The sequence below is a fragment of the Pezoporus wallicus genome, unplaced genomic scaffold (assembly GCF_028554395.1).
Source record: "Pezoporus wallicus isolate ANWC-B61680 ecotype Strahan unplaced genomic scaffold, APGP_CSIRO_Pwel_v1 contig_14689, whole genome shotgun sequence".
Classification (NCBI taxonomy): domain Eukaryota; kingdom Metazoa; phylum Chordata; class Aves; order Psittaciformes; family Psittacidae; genus Pezoporus; species Pezoporus wallicus.
Genome location: NW_026637698.1, coordinates 777,185 through 795,000, shown reverse-complemented (window position 1 = coordinate 795,000; position 17,816 = coordinate 777,185). Strand labels below are relative to the sequence as shown.

The window sequence follows — 17,816 nt, the reverse complement described above, 5'->3', positions numbered from 1 at the left end:
GGGTGAGGAGCAGCTGGTGCCTGCAGGAAAAGTGGCCTTTGGAAAAGCATCTGACCCCACAAGCTGGCCCCACAAGTTCTACCCTCCTTCTACCCTACCTTCCCATGAGGGGAAAAGCAGACAACTGGCTGGATGTCTTCCCCCCTTCCCATGTGCTGCTGTGGTGAAGCTGGAACATCAGTCCCTGAACGCGGCTGAGCTCATTTCCAGAGATAAGGATGTTGGTTTTCCCTTTGGACTCAGCTACCACTTGTTCCTTTGACACACAGTGAGCGCTGTGCGAGCGGAGGGACTCCGCATCTCAGCAGCAGATGATGGAGGAAAGCTTTGGGATCCAGGGTAGCTGAAAGGGGGGACTCTAAGGGCTGGAAGCCAACATGGGATCATGGTCCCCAGAGCCAAGCTCTCCCTGCTGCCAGGCTGGGTCACAGCACTGGGAGGGTTTCCTAAAGCCATTGGTGTGGAGGGGCTGATCCAGGCCTCCAGCTTCCCTTTCAGGACAAGCATTTCTCTGTTTTCCCCAGCTGCAGAGGCTCCAAGGGAGCCTCCTCTGCTCCTCACACGTGCAGTAAAACACTGCTGCAGACCAGGCACTGTATTTGTTACCGATAAACCAATGTGGTCCTATCAAAACCACATCCAGAAGCTGCTTGAACATCTCCATGCACATCCCCACTCAGATCCACACACAGCAGGAGTGAGACTTGGAGAAGCCCGCTTTAATGGTTGATTATAGGGCTCCAAAGCTTTCAAACTGGACAACAAACCCTTCCCTACCTGCTGGGATCTGTGGGAATAGGCTGTGAACACGGGCTCAGCAGGTCCTCCCAAGGCAGACCCCCAGCATCACGGCTGCTGCTGAAACAGCCTGGGGGAAGCCGGTGAAGGGCTCAGGAGGACTTCCCATGAGGCAAGCAGATATTCCTGGCTCCCAGCAGCACGATGCTGATGTCTGGGAGGAAGTCTGCTCCCCTGGCTGCTATTTTTACTTCTGCTCATCTGTTTAGGGTCCAGGGCTTGGTTTCCTTAGCTCTCTGCTCTGTATTGGGAAACAATGCAAGCAGGCGCAAGTGAAACTGGCAGCATGCGAAAGCAGAGAAGCAAAGCAGACAGCCCCACTTCTCCCGACTGGGCTGTTTGGGAGTTGTCTTCTTGGCCTTGCTTCTTATCTGGCCTTGAGCTTCACACAACCCATTGAAAGCCAGCTCCAGCCCTGCACATCCTGTCTGCTTTATACCTGCTGGAGCATCGCCCACCGAGTCCCGGGGGGCAGAAGCACGTCAGTAGCTTCTGGTCTGACTCCTTCCCAGTATGGTTTGACCTTTACGATGCTGAGCCCACCACTTGTGTCGGCAGCGGAACAAATTGCTTCATGCAGCGATGTCCTGTCTTACAAAGCAGCCCCAGAGACAGGATGTCAACTCCAGCGTCTAAAAGGGCTGGGAATGGCTCTTTAGCTCTTCCCTATATATCCAGTTAGGTAACTTGTGCCAGCAGATCTGGTCAAAGCCCCAGGTTTCCAGAGCCTGGCATGCAGATGCTGGAGCATCACAGGGGAAGAAATAGGACAACTCCTGTTTTCCCTTCCTCCTCCCCAAGGAGTTATCTTCAGCAGTACCAAGGGTAAGCAGAATTAAAGGTGGGCAATAACTGGTTTATGCCTATGGGAAATCCTCCACAGCCTCTACTTGTATCCCGCTCAGCCTCACGCCCTGGAGGTGCCAGGGGTCTTCTAAGCAGCTCACCAGCAGCCAGGCTGTTACTAACACCAGATCCCAAGTGCAGATTGCTTTCATGGGGATACCCGCTAAAGCCAACCGCGTTCCCATGTTTCCTCCTGCAGACTGGGGACTTGGAGCCAGCTCCCTTCACACTCTTGGCCACCGGCCCTTTCAGCTCCCAAGCCAGGCCCAGGCACTTTCTATTTGCAGTTTTCACTGGGTTATCTAAGCCCATCTTCCTTAGGGCGGCTCTCACTCCTTTACGCTCACTGGAGAGGGACGAGGTAGCTGCAGGGGCTTGGAAGCCGTGCTCCCTCCCTTGCGCTGGTAATCAGATGGGCAGAACAGTCACAAACAACACGATGGGGATTGCAACACTTCCCAAAGGCTCCAGCAGCCTTCAGCAGCCTCCTGCTTGGAGCCGTGCAGATGAAAAGTGTTGATAAAAGAGTAATTTCACCGCCCTGGTTTATTAACCCTGCTGCTGAAGAGCAGGAACTGAGCAGTGCTTGCAGATGAGCAGCAGGAATTGAGTCTCCTGTTCAGTTCCATGGCTGGGCTGCCATGGACTTACAGGGCTTCCATGCTGGCTGGTTGGAAGCTCTTTAAGGTCCAGTGCCCCCTGGCACTGGCATTAGAAGCATAGAATGGTTTGGGTTGGAAAGGACCTTAAGATCATCCAGTTCCAACCCCCCTGCCATGGGCAGGGACACCTCACACTAAACCATGGCACCCAAGGCTCTGTCCAACCTGGTCTTGAGCACTGCCAGGGATGGAGCATTCACAACCTCCCTGGGCAACCCATTCCAGTGCCTCACCACCCTCACAGGAAAGAATTTCCTCCTTAGATCCAATCTAAACTTCCTCTGTTTCAGTTTGAACCCGTTCCCCCTTGTCCTGTCACTGCAGTCCCTAATGAAGAGCCCATCAGCACTTCAGTTGGTGGAACTGAAGTAGGTGCTGAGGGTCCTCCTCCATGCTCCCGGTTACAGCCCCTCACACCTCTGCTGCGCAGCCAGGGAGGAGCTGGCTTGGAAAGCAGACAGGGATTGAATTGCTGCTGGCATTGCAATGCACCCACCCGCCCCCGTGGTCTGGCCCCAGCACCCTACGGGCTGTCCTGCCTGCCCACACCCACTGCCAGCCTTTCCATGAACTCATGTGCTGGCAGAGAGCAGAAATGCAAGGCAAAACCGTGACAGCAGCAACCGCTCCAGCAGCGAGCATCCAACGTGGCCAAGTCACATGAAAACCAGCTCTTTTGTCGGCCTGATAGATGTCCCTGTTTTCCCATTGGGAGCGGGCCCCAGTCAGGGAATGGGGTGTAGATCCTATGCTTGGGTTGCCACCGCACAGCCCGGGAGCCGTGCCCAGCCTGCCTCTGCGTTGCTCTTTCCCAAGGCAGCGATGGGAGCAGACAGGCAGAGGGATTATTCCCCTCGGCAGCTCAGCTCTGTGGGAGTGGGGCTGGCATTCACAGTGTGGTTGGGGTGAAGTCAAAGGGAGAGCAGGGACGGGGCTGGGGAGGTGATTGCCAGCACTGACAGAAAGCGTGTGCATTGTGCCAGGGCACACTGATCCCCTTGGGCTTTCTGTTGTGAAATGACACCAGATTCCAGGAACAGATCGTGGGATCATGCCATCACGTATATATATGGGATATACCATCATCTGCTCCTTCAACCTCGGCATTTTTCTGCCCTCACCAGCTAAATAGGACCAGATCAGGCCAAAACTCCAGTGAGAGATGCTGCAAACCAGAAGGGATTCAACCAGGATCAGTGCCCAGTTGCAGGGCTGGAAGGAGAGAGCCCACAGGTTGGTGATGCTGAGCCAAGGCTGGAACTGAGGCACTGATCCAGCCCGTGCTCAGTGCTGCTTCCACCCAGCCCCATGGCTTTGTGTGTTCTCAGTCTGGCCATAAAACCCTATGAAGCCAAGTGGGTCTTGCCTTTCTGGTGCTGACAGGTACCAAAGAGCACAGTGTCCAGGAGCAATCCTCCCAAAGCAGGTCTGCCTCTACCTTGGATGCACCAGGCACCCACATCAGACTCAGCCCCCAGCACCACCTTGAGGCCCGGGCACACAGGGGAACTCCTGCTCTTGCAGCACAGGCCAAGCTACATCAGGCACTTGGCAGCGGTACACGGAATGAGGGGGAAATCCAGCCTGGGAGTTGACAGCTAAAGGGGAACACCAGAGGCCAATCCAGCTATGAGCTTCCAGCCAGGAACCCAAGAAACACCATGGTCCTGGTTGGCTCAGCCCTGTGTCCTGTGAGGGATTAGTTTGATGTAGGTTGAGGCTTGGATGCCCCGGGTTAAATCACCACTTCCAACCCCACCTTTGCCCCTCTCCTTTGGACACCAGCTCCCACAGCTCCCCAGGCAAGTCCCGGTATTCCCAGGACAGGGCTGCAGGCTGTGACCCGTTCCGCAGGCACTTACGTCCTCAGAGGATGAGCTGAAGAGTGAAGGAGCCCTTGGCAGGCACTCCCTGATTATTCTTTCTTTAATCACTTCCATTCATTCTAAGTGCGTTTTCCAGCAGGGCTGGAATGATCCGCAGTGATTTGTTAGCTCGGAGAATGAGGCGGGAGGTGAAGGACTATGGGACTTTCCCTCAGGACACTGAAGTTACAGTTAAGCAGTTAGCAACCCCAGTACAGAGAGCAAACCAAATTGCCCATGATATATGTTATTGGAATTACGTTACTGTGCTAGATCCCTGCCAAATTACCCCAGAGGGTTATTCGCAGCACACAGGGAGCATGGAACTGCCTGCGCTGAGACGGAGAGGAGCCACCAACCCAAGAACACTTTGCAAGACTGATGACTCTTAGGAAGAAGCAGAGACCCCCTGGGTGCGAGTGCTTGCACTTCACATGGAGTTTGGGTGCTTTTAATACATCTTGCTGGGCCCTGGGTGCTGGAGGACCTATCCCAATGGGAGACACAGGGCTGCGGTCCCTTCACTACTGAAACTGGGATCAGACTCTAACAGCCCTCCCAGTGCGGGCAGAGCTCCCTTGGGAGCAGGAGGATGCTCAGTTTTTGGTCTCAGACAATAGCCCAGGCAGAAATAGCCTTACCCTTGGAGCTAACAGTCTGCATTTGACTTCCCCTTATGGCCATGGAAGGTTCCAGCTTCCTTCCCGCCAGTCTCCCTCAAAGGAGGAATTTAGCATCCTTCCAATAAATGCAATGTTGTCCTTGGCTCTAAAAGATCTTCCTGATTTCAGCTCAGCTTGACAGATGGTTCTTATTTGCTCTGCCCCCAGCTGAGTGCTCCAATAACTGAAGGTATCAGAGGTCCAATACCCAGCTGAAAGCACTGGCAAATGGCTTCCACATTCCAGTTTCAACTGGCAAAGACAGGGAGCGGGGAACTGGATCTTCAGTTCCTGGTTTCCTCTGGCTTAGAATTTCCCTGTCATTTACCCCACTGCACATCTAGAGTGTCTGCACTGATTTCAGCAGTGCTAGGCCAGATCTATGCCTGGGGGAGAGAAGAGCTTGTTCTTTATTTCAGGAATGCCTTGGCTTATGCAGCACGAGCTCTCACACAGTACAAATCAGAGAAATTCCTTAATAGGCCTGTGTGCTGGGAGAAGCTCTTCCTCTTGCCACTTGTGGAAGCATATTAAATCCATATATCATCTGTATATAGTTTCCATAAACACATATGCACAGCGATGCTGAAGCCCATGGCCAAGGCTGCCCATGGAAGCAGAGGGGTGAGGCCATGAGCTCATGGTGTCAAGTTGGACAGGCTGTGAGAGCACTTCCTTATGAGAAGGAAACTCTTACACACTGAACACGTTCCCTCCCTTGCTGTAGTGAATTTCTCTTGCACCTTCCATAAGCCTGGCTCAGAGAAGCTGTTTCCCATTGTTCATGTAAGAACCTATCCTGCCATGGCTCCGGGTGAGTGGCTTGCTTGGCACATTCAGGTCTTTGGGGGTGATTTTCTACCCAAGGAATTCACAGTGAAATGCCGCAGCAGATCCTGGTTCCTTTCACACAGACACTGGTCTCAGCATGCCCTTCACAGCCTTGGAGAGCTCTTCATGTCCTACCGGGCATCAGAGGTGATGAAGAACTCTCAAGCTGACGCTTGTAACGAAGAGGAGGTTTTGTGCTAAGGAGAGTGAATGACTTAACCAGTGGGAGGGCAGCAGGAGGGCTGTGTGCCCTGCAGCAACGGCTGATGCAAAACCCTGGCACCTCATCAGCCCAAAGGCATGATCCGAGAGAGAAAGAGGGGGAAAGAAAGGGAACATGAAAATCATGTGAGTGAGACTGGAAGGGACCTCACCAGTCTGCCTCTCAGCCCCAGGAGAAACTCCATGCCACACACGGATCGGATCCTGAGCCCTGGAGTGCTGAGCCTGGACTCCTGAAACCCTTCCTAGGTGTAGGAAAGCTGGTCCTGAGGTGCTCTGGCTGCCTAGGCAGCAAAACCACTTAGGAGCAATGTGAGCAGTCGATAACAGAGGAAAGGGATAACAACTAAAATCCTAAACACTTGTCACCAAGAATACCTTCCTGGGGTGGGGAACCCACCTGGAGGGGTGAAAGGGAGGCACATGAGCAGCATCAACACTCCTTAGGCATATTATCAACAAGAGACACGGAAAGCCTATAGGAAGCCTCCTATATTTTTCTCAGCTGCATGATTCCCCCTTGTGTCCATCTGTGTGTGTGTATTTAGGATTCCAGCTCTGCGTTAGCACCGTGCCCAATGCATGTTCCCAGCCCTGACACAAGAGTGCCCATGAAACTGTGTCTCTCCTGTTTTCCCCTTTGCCCAACCAGCTGCTTCCAGCCCTGGTGAGAAGGATAAGTCATGAGGAAACACCCACAGAGACATGGCATCTTCCTGGTGATCCCATCAGCTTCGGATCCGGGCCATTTAGTGACGACAGAGGAGCAGGGAAGCACAGACAAACCCTGTACCCTGTTGGGCGCAAATATGTGTTAGTGGCTTCGGAGGTACATCAGTACCAGGTTAATGCAATGGCTTTGAATCCTGGACAAGATGCTGCAGGGAAATGAAATCCATAAACCCATACAGAGTGGGACTTTAAAATGAAGATGCATTTCTTTCCGTCCTCCTATGGGTGAGCTCTGCTCTCAGCTGGGAGCTCACAGGACAAAGCCCTGTGTGTGAGGGCTCAGCAGAGGCAGGCATCGCTTGGTAGCACCCTTTCCCCCCACCATCTGTGGGTGCAGTCCCTGCCTGGCACATCAGCCCTGCAGAAAGCAGCCTGGAGCAGCTGCCCTCGGGATCTGATCCAAGCATGAGGATATTAAGGATGTCTCCGTACCCTCTACAGGAAATTTAGGATCAAGCCAGTTCCACGTCAGAGCCACAGCACTGCTTGTGATGTGTTTGTGCACAGGACAGCCTTGGGGTACAGCCTGAGCCATCCAACGGGAGCTCTGTTCTGCTGCGCACCAGGGTGCTTGCAGGTGGCTTCATTTCCCCTTTGTTATTAAAACTCTCTGTAGGGTAAAACACCAATTCAATCAATTCTTGTTTCTTAGGAAGCCTGTTGCCATAACTCTGAATTCCTTGTGCCGAGGCAGCAGCAGGAATGGTTCACACCAATACTTGCACCATAAGTTTAGGAACGCTGTCCTTGTAAAAGCAGTTGGACTAAATGACGGATGAGCAGAAGGAAGAGCAGCTCCTATCTAGTATCTGTACCAGGCAGCAAGCATCACCTGCGGGCAAAGCCTTTTATCCTGCAGCATAATATCTCCTTTTCAGGAAACAGAACTTCCTCCTGGTTTTCCACAGTCCCCGGAACTTCCAGCTCTTTCTCTCCTTTTAACTCTTCAAGCTGAGAAACGCCGACAGCAGAGGTGCAGGGAGGGAACAGAAGGCCACAGCAGAAGGGAAGAATGGCATTGAACACGGCTGGCAGATGATCAGTTGCCATCTCGTTCCCTTTGATGGCTGTTTTCACTGCTCATGGGTTGAGGCACGACAGGAAAGGATCCTGTGCTTTGAAATGTGCTGGCTCTTTGTTAAAGGAACGAGTTGAAGGACTGCTTTAGTAGCCCTGTGGACCAGACCAGCTTGCTGATGCCTTCCCCGAAGTTATCCCCTCCTGTGTGTGTCTTTCCCACCATATTCCAAGCACATCAAAGGGGAATACAGCTATCCCCCAGGATTTTGGCACTGTAGAGACTCAAATGCAGTGCGACCAGCTGTTAAAGCACCTCATGGAAGAGCATCACTTAGAGCAAACCTACTCCTGTCACTCAGAGGTTGGTCCCAGGTGAAAGAGCCTTTATTTGGGCCTGGAGCTTTAGTTTTAATGCAGGACAAGCCAGAGACAGAGCATTTACCCTTTTAGAGGGTGGTATTTGTAAACACTGTGTGCAATAGCCTGCAAAGATGCTTCAGGAAGCCATAAAGAGGCATGTGTCACCCTCATTGTGGTTTACGCTGGTTTTGCTAGGAGACAATCAGCTAATCCTCTGTGATCTATGTCCCCAAATGAAGTGGGAATGCAGAACACTGCCTTCACCATCCACATCATCTGCCAGCTTCAGAGAATCTATAGAAAAGAAGCTTTTTCTTCTTACTGCTTCAAAGCATCTAAAGATATAACAGTGATCATTAAAGCTTCAGAAGAGACCTCCTTTATGGAAGGACAGAAGTGTCTAGCTTAAAAGGAAAGCAGCTCAAACCAATTACTTGCTGCACTTTCATTTCCCTTTTCCAGCCAGGCAGCTCATTACAGTGATATAATGGGCATTCCTGCTCTCCTGAATGGCATCAACAATTTAGTCAGCACTTTCACCCTGGCAAATCCTACAGGAAGGAAGAAGCATTCAAATGCAAACTCAACATTCTTTCATCCATCCACGTTCTGGGATGGAACAATCATGTCCATTCCTCTTTGGTACATAGGAAAAGCAATCCTCAGAAAGAAAACAAGTTCCATTTTGCCTTGCAGCGACAGGTACTGTGGTACACCAGACATCACTGATGCAGCCAGTGCTTTGAGACAGAACAGAAACTCCCTCAGTGGAGACTTTGCATGATCTTTATTTATACATAACACTTAAAGAGGTTGCATTTGGGAGACAGGGAATAACAGCCAGTGGGAATAGACAGCTTGCAGTGAACAGTAGCACAAAGACCCCATTACAGAGACCCGCAGTGATTTGAAAGGGGAGAATCATGCACCAAGCTGCCACATCTTTTCCCTACTTGCCATACCTTCTCACTGTGCTTTCCACTCAGCTGCAATTTATGGGATGTCAAATGGCACAGGATCTGTGGTATCTCTTCAAGAGACCACTGAAAGCAAGAGGGAGATCCAGCTGACTCAGCCAAGTAGCAGCTCAGGCCCTGGGGGAGCTGTGCAGAATCACAGGAGGGAACAGAGGCTGGGCTCCCCTACTCAGCAGGTCCTCCAGATAGCCAGCTTTATTGGGGCACCAGTTCATTCATAGCATTCAGAACCCTTTCCAGTTCTCCACTCTTCAACCACAGCATTAACCCTGAACCTGGGTATCTGTGACCTTCAGAAAACAACATTATACACTCTCCTTCACAGGCAGAAGCTTAGTCCAGCTGTGGGAGAACATGTGCTCAGCAGCCACCATGAGTCTTCAGCTCCTCCTGCCAGGAATCCTACAACTGACTTAAACCTTCAGCCAGATTTAGCCCCAGACAAAACAACCTGACCACAGCCTAAAGGACACGGAGCTGTTTGCTGGTGAACAGCCATCAGCCATCACCAGACAAGCTTCAGCAGCTGGCAGGGAAGAGACCCAAAGATCAGCATTTGTTTCCACAGCAAACCCAGTGACCTGACTCAGGAACAGGGGAAGGAGCACAAACACGGCTCTAGACTGTGGGAAAGAGGGATTGCTAAGCATGGGAAGAGTATCTGATGTGGAGGGAAGTGGTGGGTCCCAACAATCACAGAGGCAATGACCTACAGACACCTTTGCCAGAGGTTAGAAACATCAGCAGCCCACTACTTGGGAAAACCACAGCTGCTTCCTCTTGGCTGGCTGCTTCCCCAAAGGCTGCCTTTCCCAAAGAGACCTCTCCAAGGCTCGCAGCTGCTCCCACCACTGTTGAAAACTATGCACGTGTACCCTACATCCCATGTGAGGCAGAACATGCTGTCAGGACTGGAACCAGTGGTGTGCTCTGAAGGCAACGTGCACTGGGAGCAGGCCCTGCTCTTTTCAGGGCTCAACATTGTTTTTACCACCAAGGACTTGTGTTTTCCATGTTTCCCTCATGCTGGGCAGCTTGTAAGTACCCATTGTCTGTAAGTACCCACTTCCAAAGCTGTAGGAGATGCCTCATGGGAAGATCTCCCTTCCTCTCACATCTACACAGCCCTCATTTGCAGAGACCTCAGGGTGGTGGTTGTGGGAGGTGATGGTGGGGACGGCCAGGGCAGGGAGAAGAGTGTGCTGGCTATGGCAGAAACTCTGGTGCTGCAAACTCATACCCAGGCCTTGACTTGAGTGTTCCAGCCCCTGGCACAGCTGCACAGGCCTCCCTCCTCGTACCAGCACCACTTCACCCCCTTGTACACAGCCCGGCTGTATGGCTGGAAGCACAGGAAGAGACGGAGGCGCCTTGCCAGGCTGCAGTAGATAGCCATGGCCACCACAATGAGAGGGGACATGATGACAAAGCCAAGGATAATGAGGGCAGAAGAGCTGTTGTCATCCAAGAAGCTTTTGCAGTAGTGAGCAGCTGAATGCAGCACCTGTGGGAAGAGACAGAGCTTATCACAGACCTGCTGGTGGATAGGAGCAGTGACCAAAGCACCACTGAGCTTCTTGAGCCTTCACACATCTCTTATCTCTCTCTGAGCTGAGCTTTTAGGCTGCACTATGTGACTGACAACACATTTTAATCAAGCTTTCAATTATGAGCATCACTGCGAGACAAGAGCATTGCACACTGATCCTAAAGCAGGAAACACTCATCTTTATTAAGTCACCAGAACAGCACGGCTTAGTGTTTGATAGGCAGAACCCAAATAAAGAAGCCTCCTGCTGCTACACCGATGTGGGTGGCACAACACACTCCAAATGATAACCAAATAAAGAAGATAGAGCAAGATGGAACACTGTGCACAGGTTGGTCACTCCATATCTACCTGCCCTGGCACAGACCCCTCCGTGTAGTGTCTCCTGTGCACACACTGTACTCATTCCTGCCTCCAAGCATCTCCTTGCGCTGCAAGTGCAGGAAAACCCATTCACCCCATGGTGCTGCAAAGCACCCAGCACACTAAATGGTCCTCCCTGTGGTATTTAAAGCCCCCTTTCATCCTGGCAGCAGATCTGAGTGAAGCCACTCCGTGGTTCTGCATTAACAAACGCCACAGGCAGCCTCCATGGCCCCAAGCTTTCCTCCTCCAGATTCTTTCAGCAGTACAGCAAACACAACCCATCACGCTAAAAGCATCCATCTAATGGATGTGCAGTGCAGAAAGCAGCCTCTGGTTACCACGAAGGCATTGAAAAGCAGGAGCCCAAAGATAAAGGACTGCTCCTGCGAAGCCATGTGCCTATTGAAGCAAAGGCTGTGTTAAGGCTCCTTACAGCAACACGGCTGCTTTCACCTCTTGGCTGCACTCAAAACCCTTTTGCATCCTCTCAAAACCTTTGCCTGGAGAGCACTTTATGTTGGAGGAGAAGCTGAGGTTTCCCAAGGCGAGGCTCATGCAGAGGGAGGCTGGAAGGGGTGATGCTGGAGGCAGGCCCCATACTTGTCCCCATTTTACCTCCAATTTGAAGCCCAAATTTATGACCTTCAAGGAGCAGTTTCGGATCACGGGAAAAATTGATTTAAGGGCTTTATAGGCAATCTCCTATTAAACCTTCCCTAAAACCCCTCATATCTATCGGGATCTGCATCCACACTATACGGAGGCAGAGGAGGCATTTACCAAGGCAATGACACACCCAAAGAGAATGTATTAGGTTCTTTCTTGTCATTTCTTCCTCATCACCAAACCAAAAGTCATTCTACAGACTTGCCCTTTTGTATGGGAAACTTCTAACATCTATGGACTGTAAAGGTGTGTTGCAGCCCATACTGAAGGAGGTCTGTGTGACTATTCAGGTAGATCAGGACCCCTCTGGTACACTTTTGCTCTCTGTAGCTCCTCCAGAGCCTCCCCCTTTACCCTGTGAGCATCACGCTCATTTGCACCCTATAGTATAATGTCTCCAGAAGGTGTTAGAGCCACAGTGGGAACTGCCTGGCTCAGGAGCACATGATTTCTCTCTGAATTATGCTTCCCTCCAAGTAGCAGCAGCACTGTCCTCTTCTACAAACACTTACCATGACAGATGTCTCCCTGTTCATTAGTTTGCAGGATCAGGAAAAGCTTTGCAATAGCAGCAGCTATGAACTGCCATCATTTCAGGGCAATAAAATCAAAGGCAAACTTCTCAGACCAGCAAATGTATCAGTACTGAGAAAACAGCAATAGCACAGGCCCTTTGTCAGGCCCTTTGAGGCAGGGAGCTTGGGTGTCAGATAGGATGCACATATTGCATTAAGAGGAAGGGGAAAGCTTCTTCTTTAAGTATGTCCCCTTCCATTTAGCTCGGACCCTGTGGAATGGGGAAACCAAAAGCATCTGTATTTTAGGTCCTTTCTTCCCGCTGGGAGAAGGTGCTGCAGTGTGTGGGACTTTTCCCCAAGGCAGGAAACAAAAGAGCTCTTCTAAGTTAGGATAAGCAGCAGGAGGAGTCAGATGGAGCTGGTCTGACAGCTCCCGCCTGTGAGCAAATCAGGACTGCTTTTCCACATCCACACTTGGTCAAGTAATTCCAAATACATTTATAGACATATAGCAAGGATAAAATGGTAAGCAATGAAACATGAAATCCAGAGGACAGCAGAAAACCTGGAATAAGCATTCCTGACCAAGTAGGCTCATTTGCTGGGGTGAGAAAATGCACAGCACGTTTGGGAACACATATGAATGGTAGATTGGCATAAGCAGGGGATTATATGTTCTGTTAGACTTTCCTCATTCTATAATGAGCCATTAGCAGATCAAATATGACACTTGAGAGAGCTTACTTAAAGGAAAGCAACAAACCCTATGAGAGCCCATGTAGGGCTTGTGTGAATTATGGTGGAGCTCAGGTTGGCAGCTCTCAGTAACAGAGGTCAGAGGAAAGAGAGAAATATTGTGACATTAAATGACAACAGCAGCTCTGTCACACCAGGGAGCATCCCACAGGAATACAACTTCATTGCCTACTCAAGCTTCTATTTCCCACCATACTGGAAGAAGGGAGGGGTAAAAATCCTTCCTGCTAGCCTTCAGGGGTGCCCACAAGGTTGGCACCTCTTGTGAGCTGGTTGTGCAATGGTGTAGCTTTATCTCTGACCACTTAACACTTAAACAAGGGTACCCAGTGCAGTGTGCAGGGGATCAGGACCAAGGGGTCCCGCGCTCCCCAAGGAGCTGAGCAGTCACAGGCAGCTTCTATCCCTGTTCTGTTCCCTCTCCTGTGGGAGCCTTTCTGTGCTATCCCATTGACACTGAATGTATGGGTGCCAACCAGCATTTAATTAGTCCAGAAACCATAAAGCCTATCCATCCCTAGACAAATGCACATTGCCTGTAGCTGTGTCACAGGCATCAAGCAGGAGAGACCACTCCTTTGCACCACCAAGAACCTGCAGGTCAGCGTGAACAACCATAAACCTGTTCTTGTGAGCCCACCCATAAAACCCTTATGGATGGCCCTGCCTTGGAAGTGGCTGTTTGCAGCCAAATGGAGCAAGGCTTACTTACTTGAGAGTGGCATTGGAAGCCAAAGTAAACCACCACAATGGTAGGGAGCAGCACGATGGTGAAAATCACAAACATCAGGAGCAGATTCATGAGAAAGACCAAGAGGTTCATGGTAGCAATCAGCAGGGTCCAGGCCAAGCAGCACCAGGTGCTCCGTCTCTCCCTGGGAAGGAGCTGGTCATCCATGTCATATGGTGGGAGGCTTGGAAGCATCCGAGACTTCTCTGAGAGGTTTCCTGCTCCAAAGTCCTCAGTGTCCTGGCCAGACATTCTTCAAGAGGATCACTGATGAACCCACACTCTTATCCAAAAGGGTTTCTTTGCTTCTGGCCACAGACCTGGGAAGGAATTTGCACAGGCTTTTCCTACCTCTTCCACACAGGGACAAGAATACTTAACCAGAGATCATAATGGAGCAGGGAGGGAAAGGCCTCTTTTGGGCACCTGCTTTCCCAGCACCCAGCAAGGCTGTTTCCTTTCTGGATGTTCTCCAGCAGTGTCCCAACCTCAGTTTCAGAGCAGATGTGGCTGCTGGAGGTTTGGTGATTGCTATTATTTTGCTGTTGAATCCATAGTACTACTGAATTTGCTCTTCTTCCTAGGATTATGATCCTAAGAGATCCCAGACAGTTGCTGTCTTAGCTCTGATAGGCTGCTCACTTCCAGAGAGTGCCCAGCCTTAGTATCCTCCTCCACCTTTGAGCACAGCTGTTTGCTAAGAATATCAGGCTTAGGCACTTTCAGACTGTTCTTGGACTTCAAATCATCTTTCCATGCTCTTTGCTCAGTCCCCAAGTAAATATTCCTGCTCAGCTTTCATCCAGATGAAGTGACCAGTGAAGATAAGCAGCTGTTCCTCCACACTTTGCCTTGCTGGAGTCCTCGTCCACACCTTGCAGACCTGGAAGCAAAGACTGGAGCGCGTGTGGTTTCGGTGCTCTCAGCTGCCTGCAGTCCCAGCACTCAGACACGAGCAGTCTCTTCCTCTCTGAGCTGGCTCTGAGCTTTGTAACAGTGCTTGTTTACAGAGGAGATCCTGAAGCTGCTTTCTGTGCTAGCCAATCCTTTACATCTGTCTCACTGCTGGAGTGATTTAGCACACAGTGCCAAGAGCCACTCTCAAACCATACATTCCCAGGTCAAGATGGTCCCTTTTCAGTTGTAATCATTCAGCCTCTGATTAATTTTCTAGTTTCTCTCCGGAGTAGAAACCTCAGAGCAATGGATACTAATCACAATATACCTCCGAAATCTGCTCTCTGCACTCATCATTGTTATTGTCTGCAGAACAAATGAGTATTCTTTTAGTGAAGGCACAGCAATTACCAATTATTTCATCTGCCTCACGAGCAGTGTTAGTGAAGAATTTCAGTAATACCTGCACATTTATGTAGCCTTTTAGCTGCATTCATCTATGCATGATCATAGTACTGCAGGAGGCAGAAAAATTCCTTCTCTCCAGAGGAAACTGAGGCAGCACAGGTCTTACCTGAAGGCTGAGCTCATCTATGACACAAGTCAGGGAAGGAATCCAGAGTCCCAGTGTGATGCTCAGAAAATTCCGCCCTGGAAAAAGTTTATCAGAGAAACAAGGTTCAAATGTAAGATGATTTTGTAACACGAGCTCTAGTTTTCCTTCATTAAGTTGTTTAAAGTTGTACATTTTGGGTGCCCATCTCCCTGCTGCTTTGGGGGTTTTGGTATGTGTATCTGCCTTATTTACTGCTGGCCCATTAGAAGAGCTCTAGCGTATGATAACTTAGGGCTAGCAGATCTCTGGCCAGCTGTATCCAAACACACCATGGCTTAACAACAGCCTCCAACCATTTCAGTAGTAGGAGGTGATGAGAGCAACACAAAATGCAGGCTCAACGTCCATTGCTCGTGGGTGAAGAGAGTCCTGAACCATCTGAACCTGCCTCAGCAGAGAGAAGTGAAACCAGGAGAGCAGAACTGAGTAGAAGGGGTTGAAGGAGCCACAGCATAAGCTGAATTTCCCTATGGAATACTGCCCTGAGGAGGCCTGTTTCCTTCCACTGAAAGATTATTCTTGTGTTTGGTTACCCCACCTAGCTGGAGAGCTAAAGAACATCTTGTGTGCCACAATGTGCAGCACACGCTCTAATCACAGGGAACAATGGTTTTCCTTGTGCTTCCACCTGAAAAATGTATCTGAAAATTTCTTCTTTAAACTCATTACGAATCCATTTACCGCAGCTCTGCATTGTAATAACTGTGCCCCACATCTGAAAGCATTCCTCTACTTTCTCATTTTCAGCTGTCAAGCACTGCAGCGGGGTTTTTGTGTACTAATTCATCCCAAGGTTTACAATTGATTTCAAAAGCCCTTCAGCTGACAGCTCCATTTGGGATTTAACAAGACTGCAAACCCTAGGAGCGGCTCTGCTTGGACAGGCATGTTCCTGGGAGGAAGGGGGCAGGGGGAACAAGGGGAACAAACCGGGAAAATGGCTTGGGAATACATGCATGAGAGAGAGATGTAAAAAGGCAGAGAGGAACAACCTCATCAGAGGATGCAAGTCCATTTTCATCTTGTTCCACCCATTTTCTTCAGTGCACTCTCAGGCTGAACGGCTCCTAGGGGAGAATGCAGGGTAGCAGCCTTCTCTCAAGCTGCAAAATCTCTTCATAGATCCATCCAGACATCCAGAGGGAAATCACAATTGAATCTGTCCTGCTTTCAGTTGCTGCCCAGCCAGACACAGTGTTAATAAAGCTCTGAATCCGTGCAGGAAAGCAGATGGTGCTGGATGTAATAAATGTGACAAATGGCAGGGAGGCTTCTAAAGAGTCTCAGTATTTAGGCTGCCAATCTCACAACCATTGATTTAAATATGTCATATTTTTCAAGCTTGATTTATGTCTGCTCAGTGGAGAAAGGACAACACAGACACAAAGCAAAACCATAGGAGGTAGAATCAAAGTTAAACTCTATTAAGATCGCTATGTTGGTGCTGGGCAACCAAAAATTCTACCCCCAAATCACTTCACTGTGCTGTTTTAGGGCAGCACAGAGCTTCTACAGCTCCACAGAGAGCAGGGTTGACTGCTCTGTGTAGCTTGCCATTCTGCATGTCTTAACACAACACTGTGGTTAGAATAGTTCGGGTTGGAAAGGACCTTAAGATCATCCAGTTCCAACCCCCTGCCCATGGGCAGAGACACCTCACACTAAATCATAGCACCCAAGGCTTCATCCAACCTGGCCTTGAACACTGCCAGGGATGGAGCATTCACAACCTCCCTGGGCAACCCATTCCAGTGCCTCAGCACCCTAACAGGAAAGAATTTCCTCCTTAGATCCAATCTAAACTTCCCCTGTTTAAGTTTTAACCCGTTCCCCCTTGTCCTGTCACTACAGTCCCTAATGAAGAGTCCCTCCCCAGCATCAGTTTCTACCAGAGCCCAGCAGAAGGAACACTTCTGGACTGAATTCAGTGCTGGCATTTAACCTGCACAAGCCTGATGCAGATGGAACCAATCCTGAGGATTCTCTAAGCCTGATTCTCAGACCCCGAAGGGCAAAGAACAACCCAAACTCCTTCCTCCTGGCTGGGTTTTGCCTGCCTCTTCCCAGCCAGCTCTGTGGAGTGAAGCTTCCCTTTGGGAGTCCGAAGTGGTGAAAAGGAGGGATGAAAAGTGTGCAGATGACGCTTCCGTCCCCACATCCGTGCTTCCCCTGACCAAAATCATTCTTCAGCACTAATCTCCCACTAAAACAGACAAACAACCCAATAAACCATCTATAACTGCTACTGAAACCAGCTTGGAATAACCAAGCTGATGGAGTCACATGGATCTGAGGAATGTTTTACATTGGTTTTGGGCATTTCTCTACCATTCTGTTTCTTTGCAGATCCAGTGTGCTCTGCTTTGTGATGTCCATCACAAGCTCTGCCAGTGTCACAGGCTTCCCGCTGATTGGTGTGACCATTCCAGCTTACAGGTAAATGCTCCAGCTAAGGAAGAGGAAAATGAAAGAGTTTGGTACCTGTTGAACCAAGAAACCATTGACCCTGTGTTCCTTCCTCTTCCACACAGCTTTTACACCTGAAAACAGTCAGAAATCTGGGGTTTGTCTGCAAGGATCAGTATAAAACCAAACTGTGTGCCCAAATGAAAAGAAATTCCAGTTTATTAGCAAAACCTTTTACAATAACATTCATTTTAGAATAAGACTTGTTTGCATGTAATTAACAACAGTGAGAAGCATAAAAACATGCTCCTGCAGGCAGATATTCAGGTATCTGTAA

The 17,816-nt window shown here is 49.9% G+C and overlaps 2 protein-coding genes across 2 annotated transcripts in view; one reads left to right on the top strand and one right to left on the bottom strand.

The window, feature by feature from the left end:
• The window catches only part of LOC130598136 (C-factor-like), a 120,075-nt gene that overhangs the window by 70,067 nt on the left and 32,192 nt on the right, over positions 1-17,816 (top strand). The window lies entirely within an intron of this gene.
• On the bottom strand, positions 9,817-13,902 carry TMEM88B (transmembrane protein 88B). The gene is made up of 2 exons (XM_057407286.1): positions 13,543-13,902; positions 9,817-10,479 (listed from the first exon to the last, which is right to left on the bottom strand). The coding sequence occupies exons 1-2, from the start codon at positions 13,810-13,812 to the stop codon at positions 10,210-10,212; spliced, it is 540 nt and encodes a 179-aa protein (XP_057263269.1). The 5' UTR covers positions 13,813-13,902; the 3' UTR covers positions 9,817-10,209.

Excerpts from the sequence above, each read along its gene's own strand:
- TMEM88B (XM_057407286.1), bottom strand. The coding sequence starts at position 13,812 with ATGTCTGGCCAGGACACTGAGGACTTTGGAGCAGGAAACCTCTCAGAG. Across the intron at positions 10,480-13,542 it reads GCTTCCAATGCCACTCTCAA|GTGCTGCATTCAGCTGCTCA; the intron begins GTAAGTAAGCCT and ends CTCTTCCCACAG.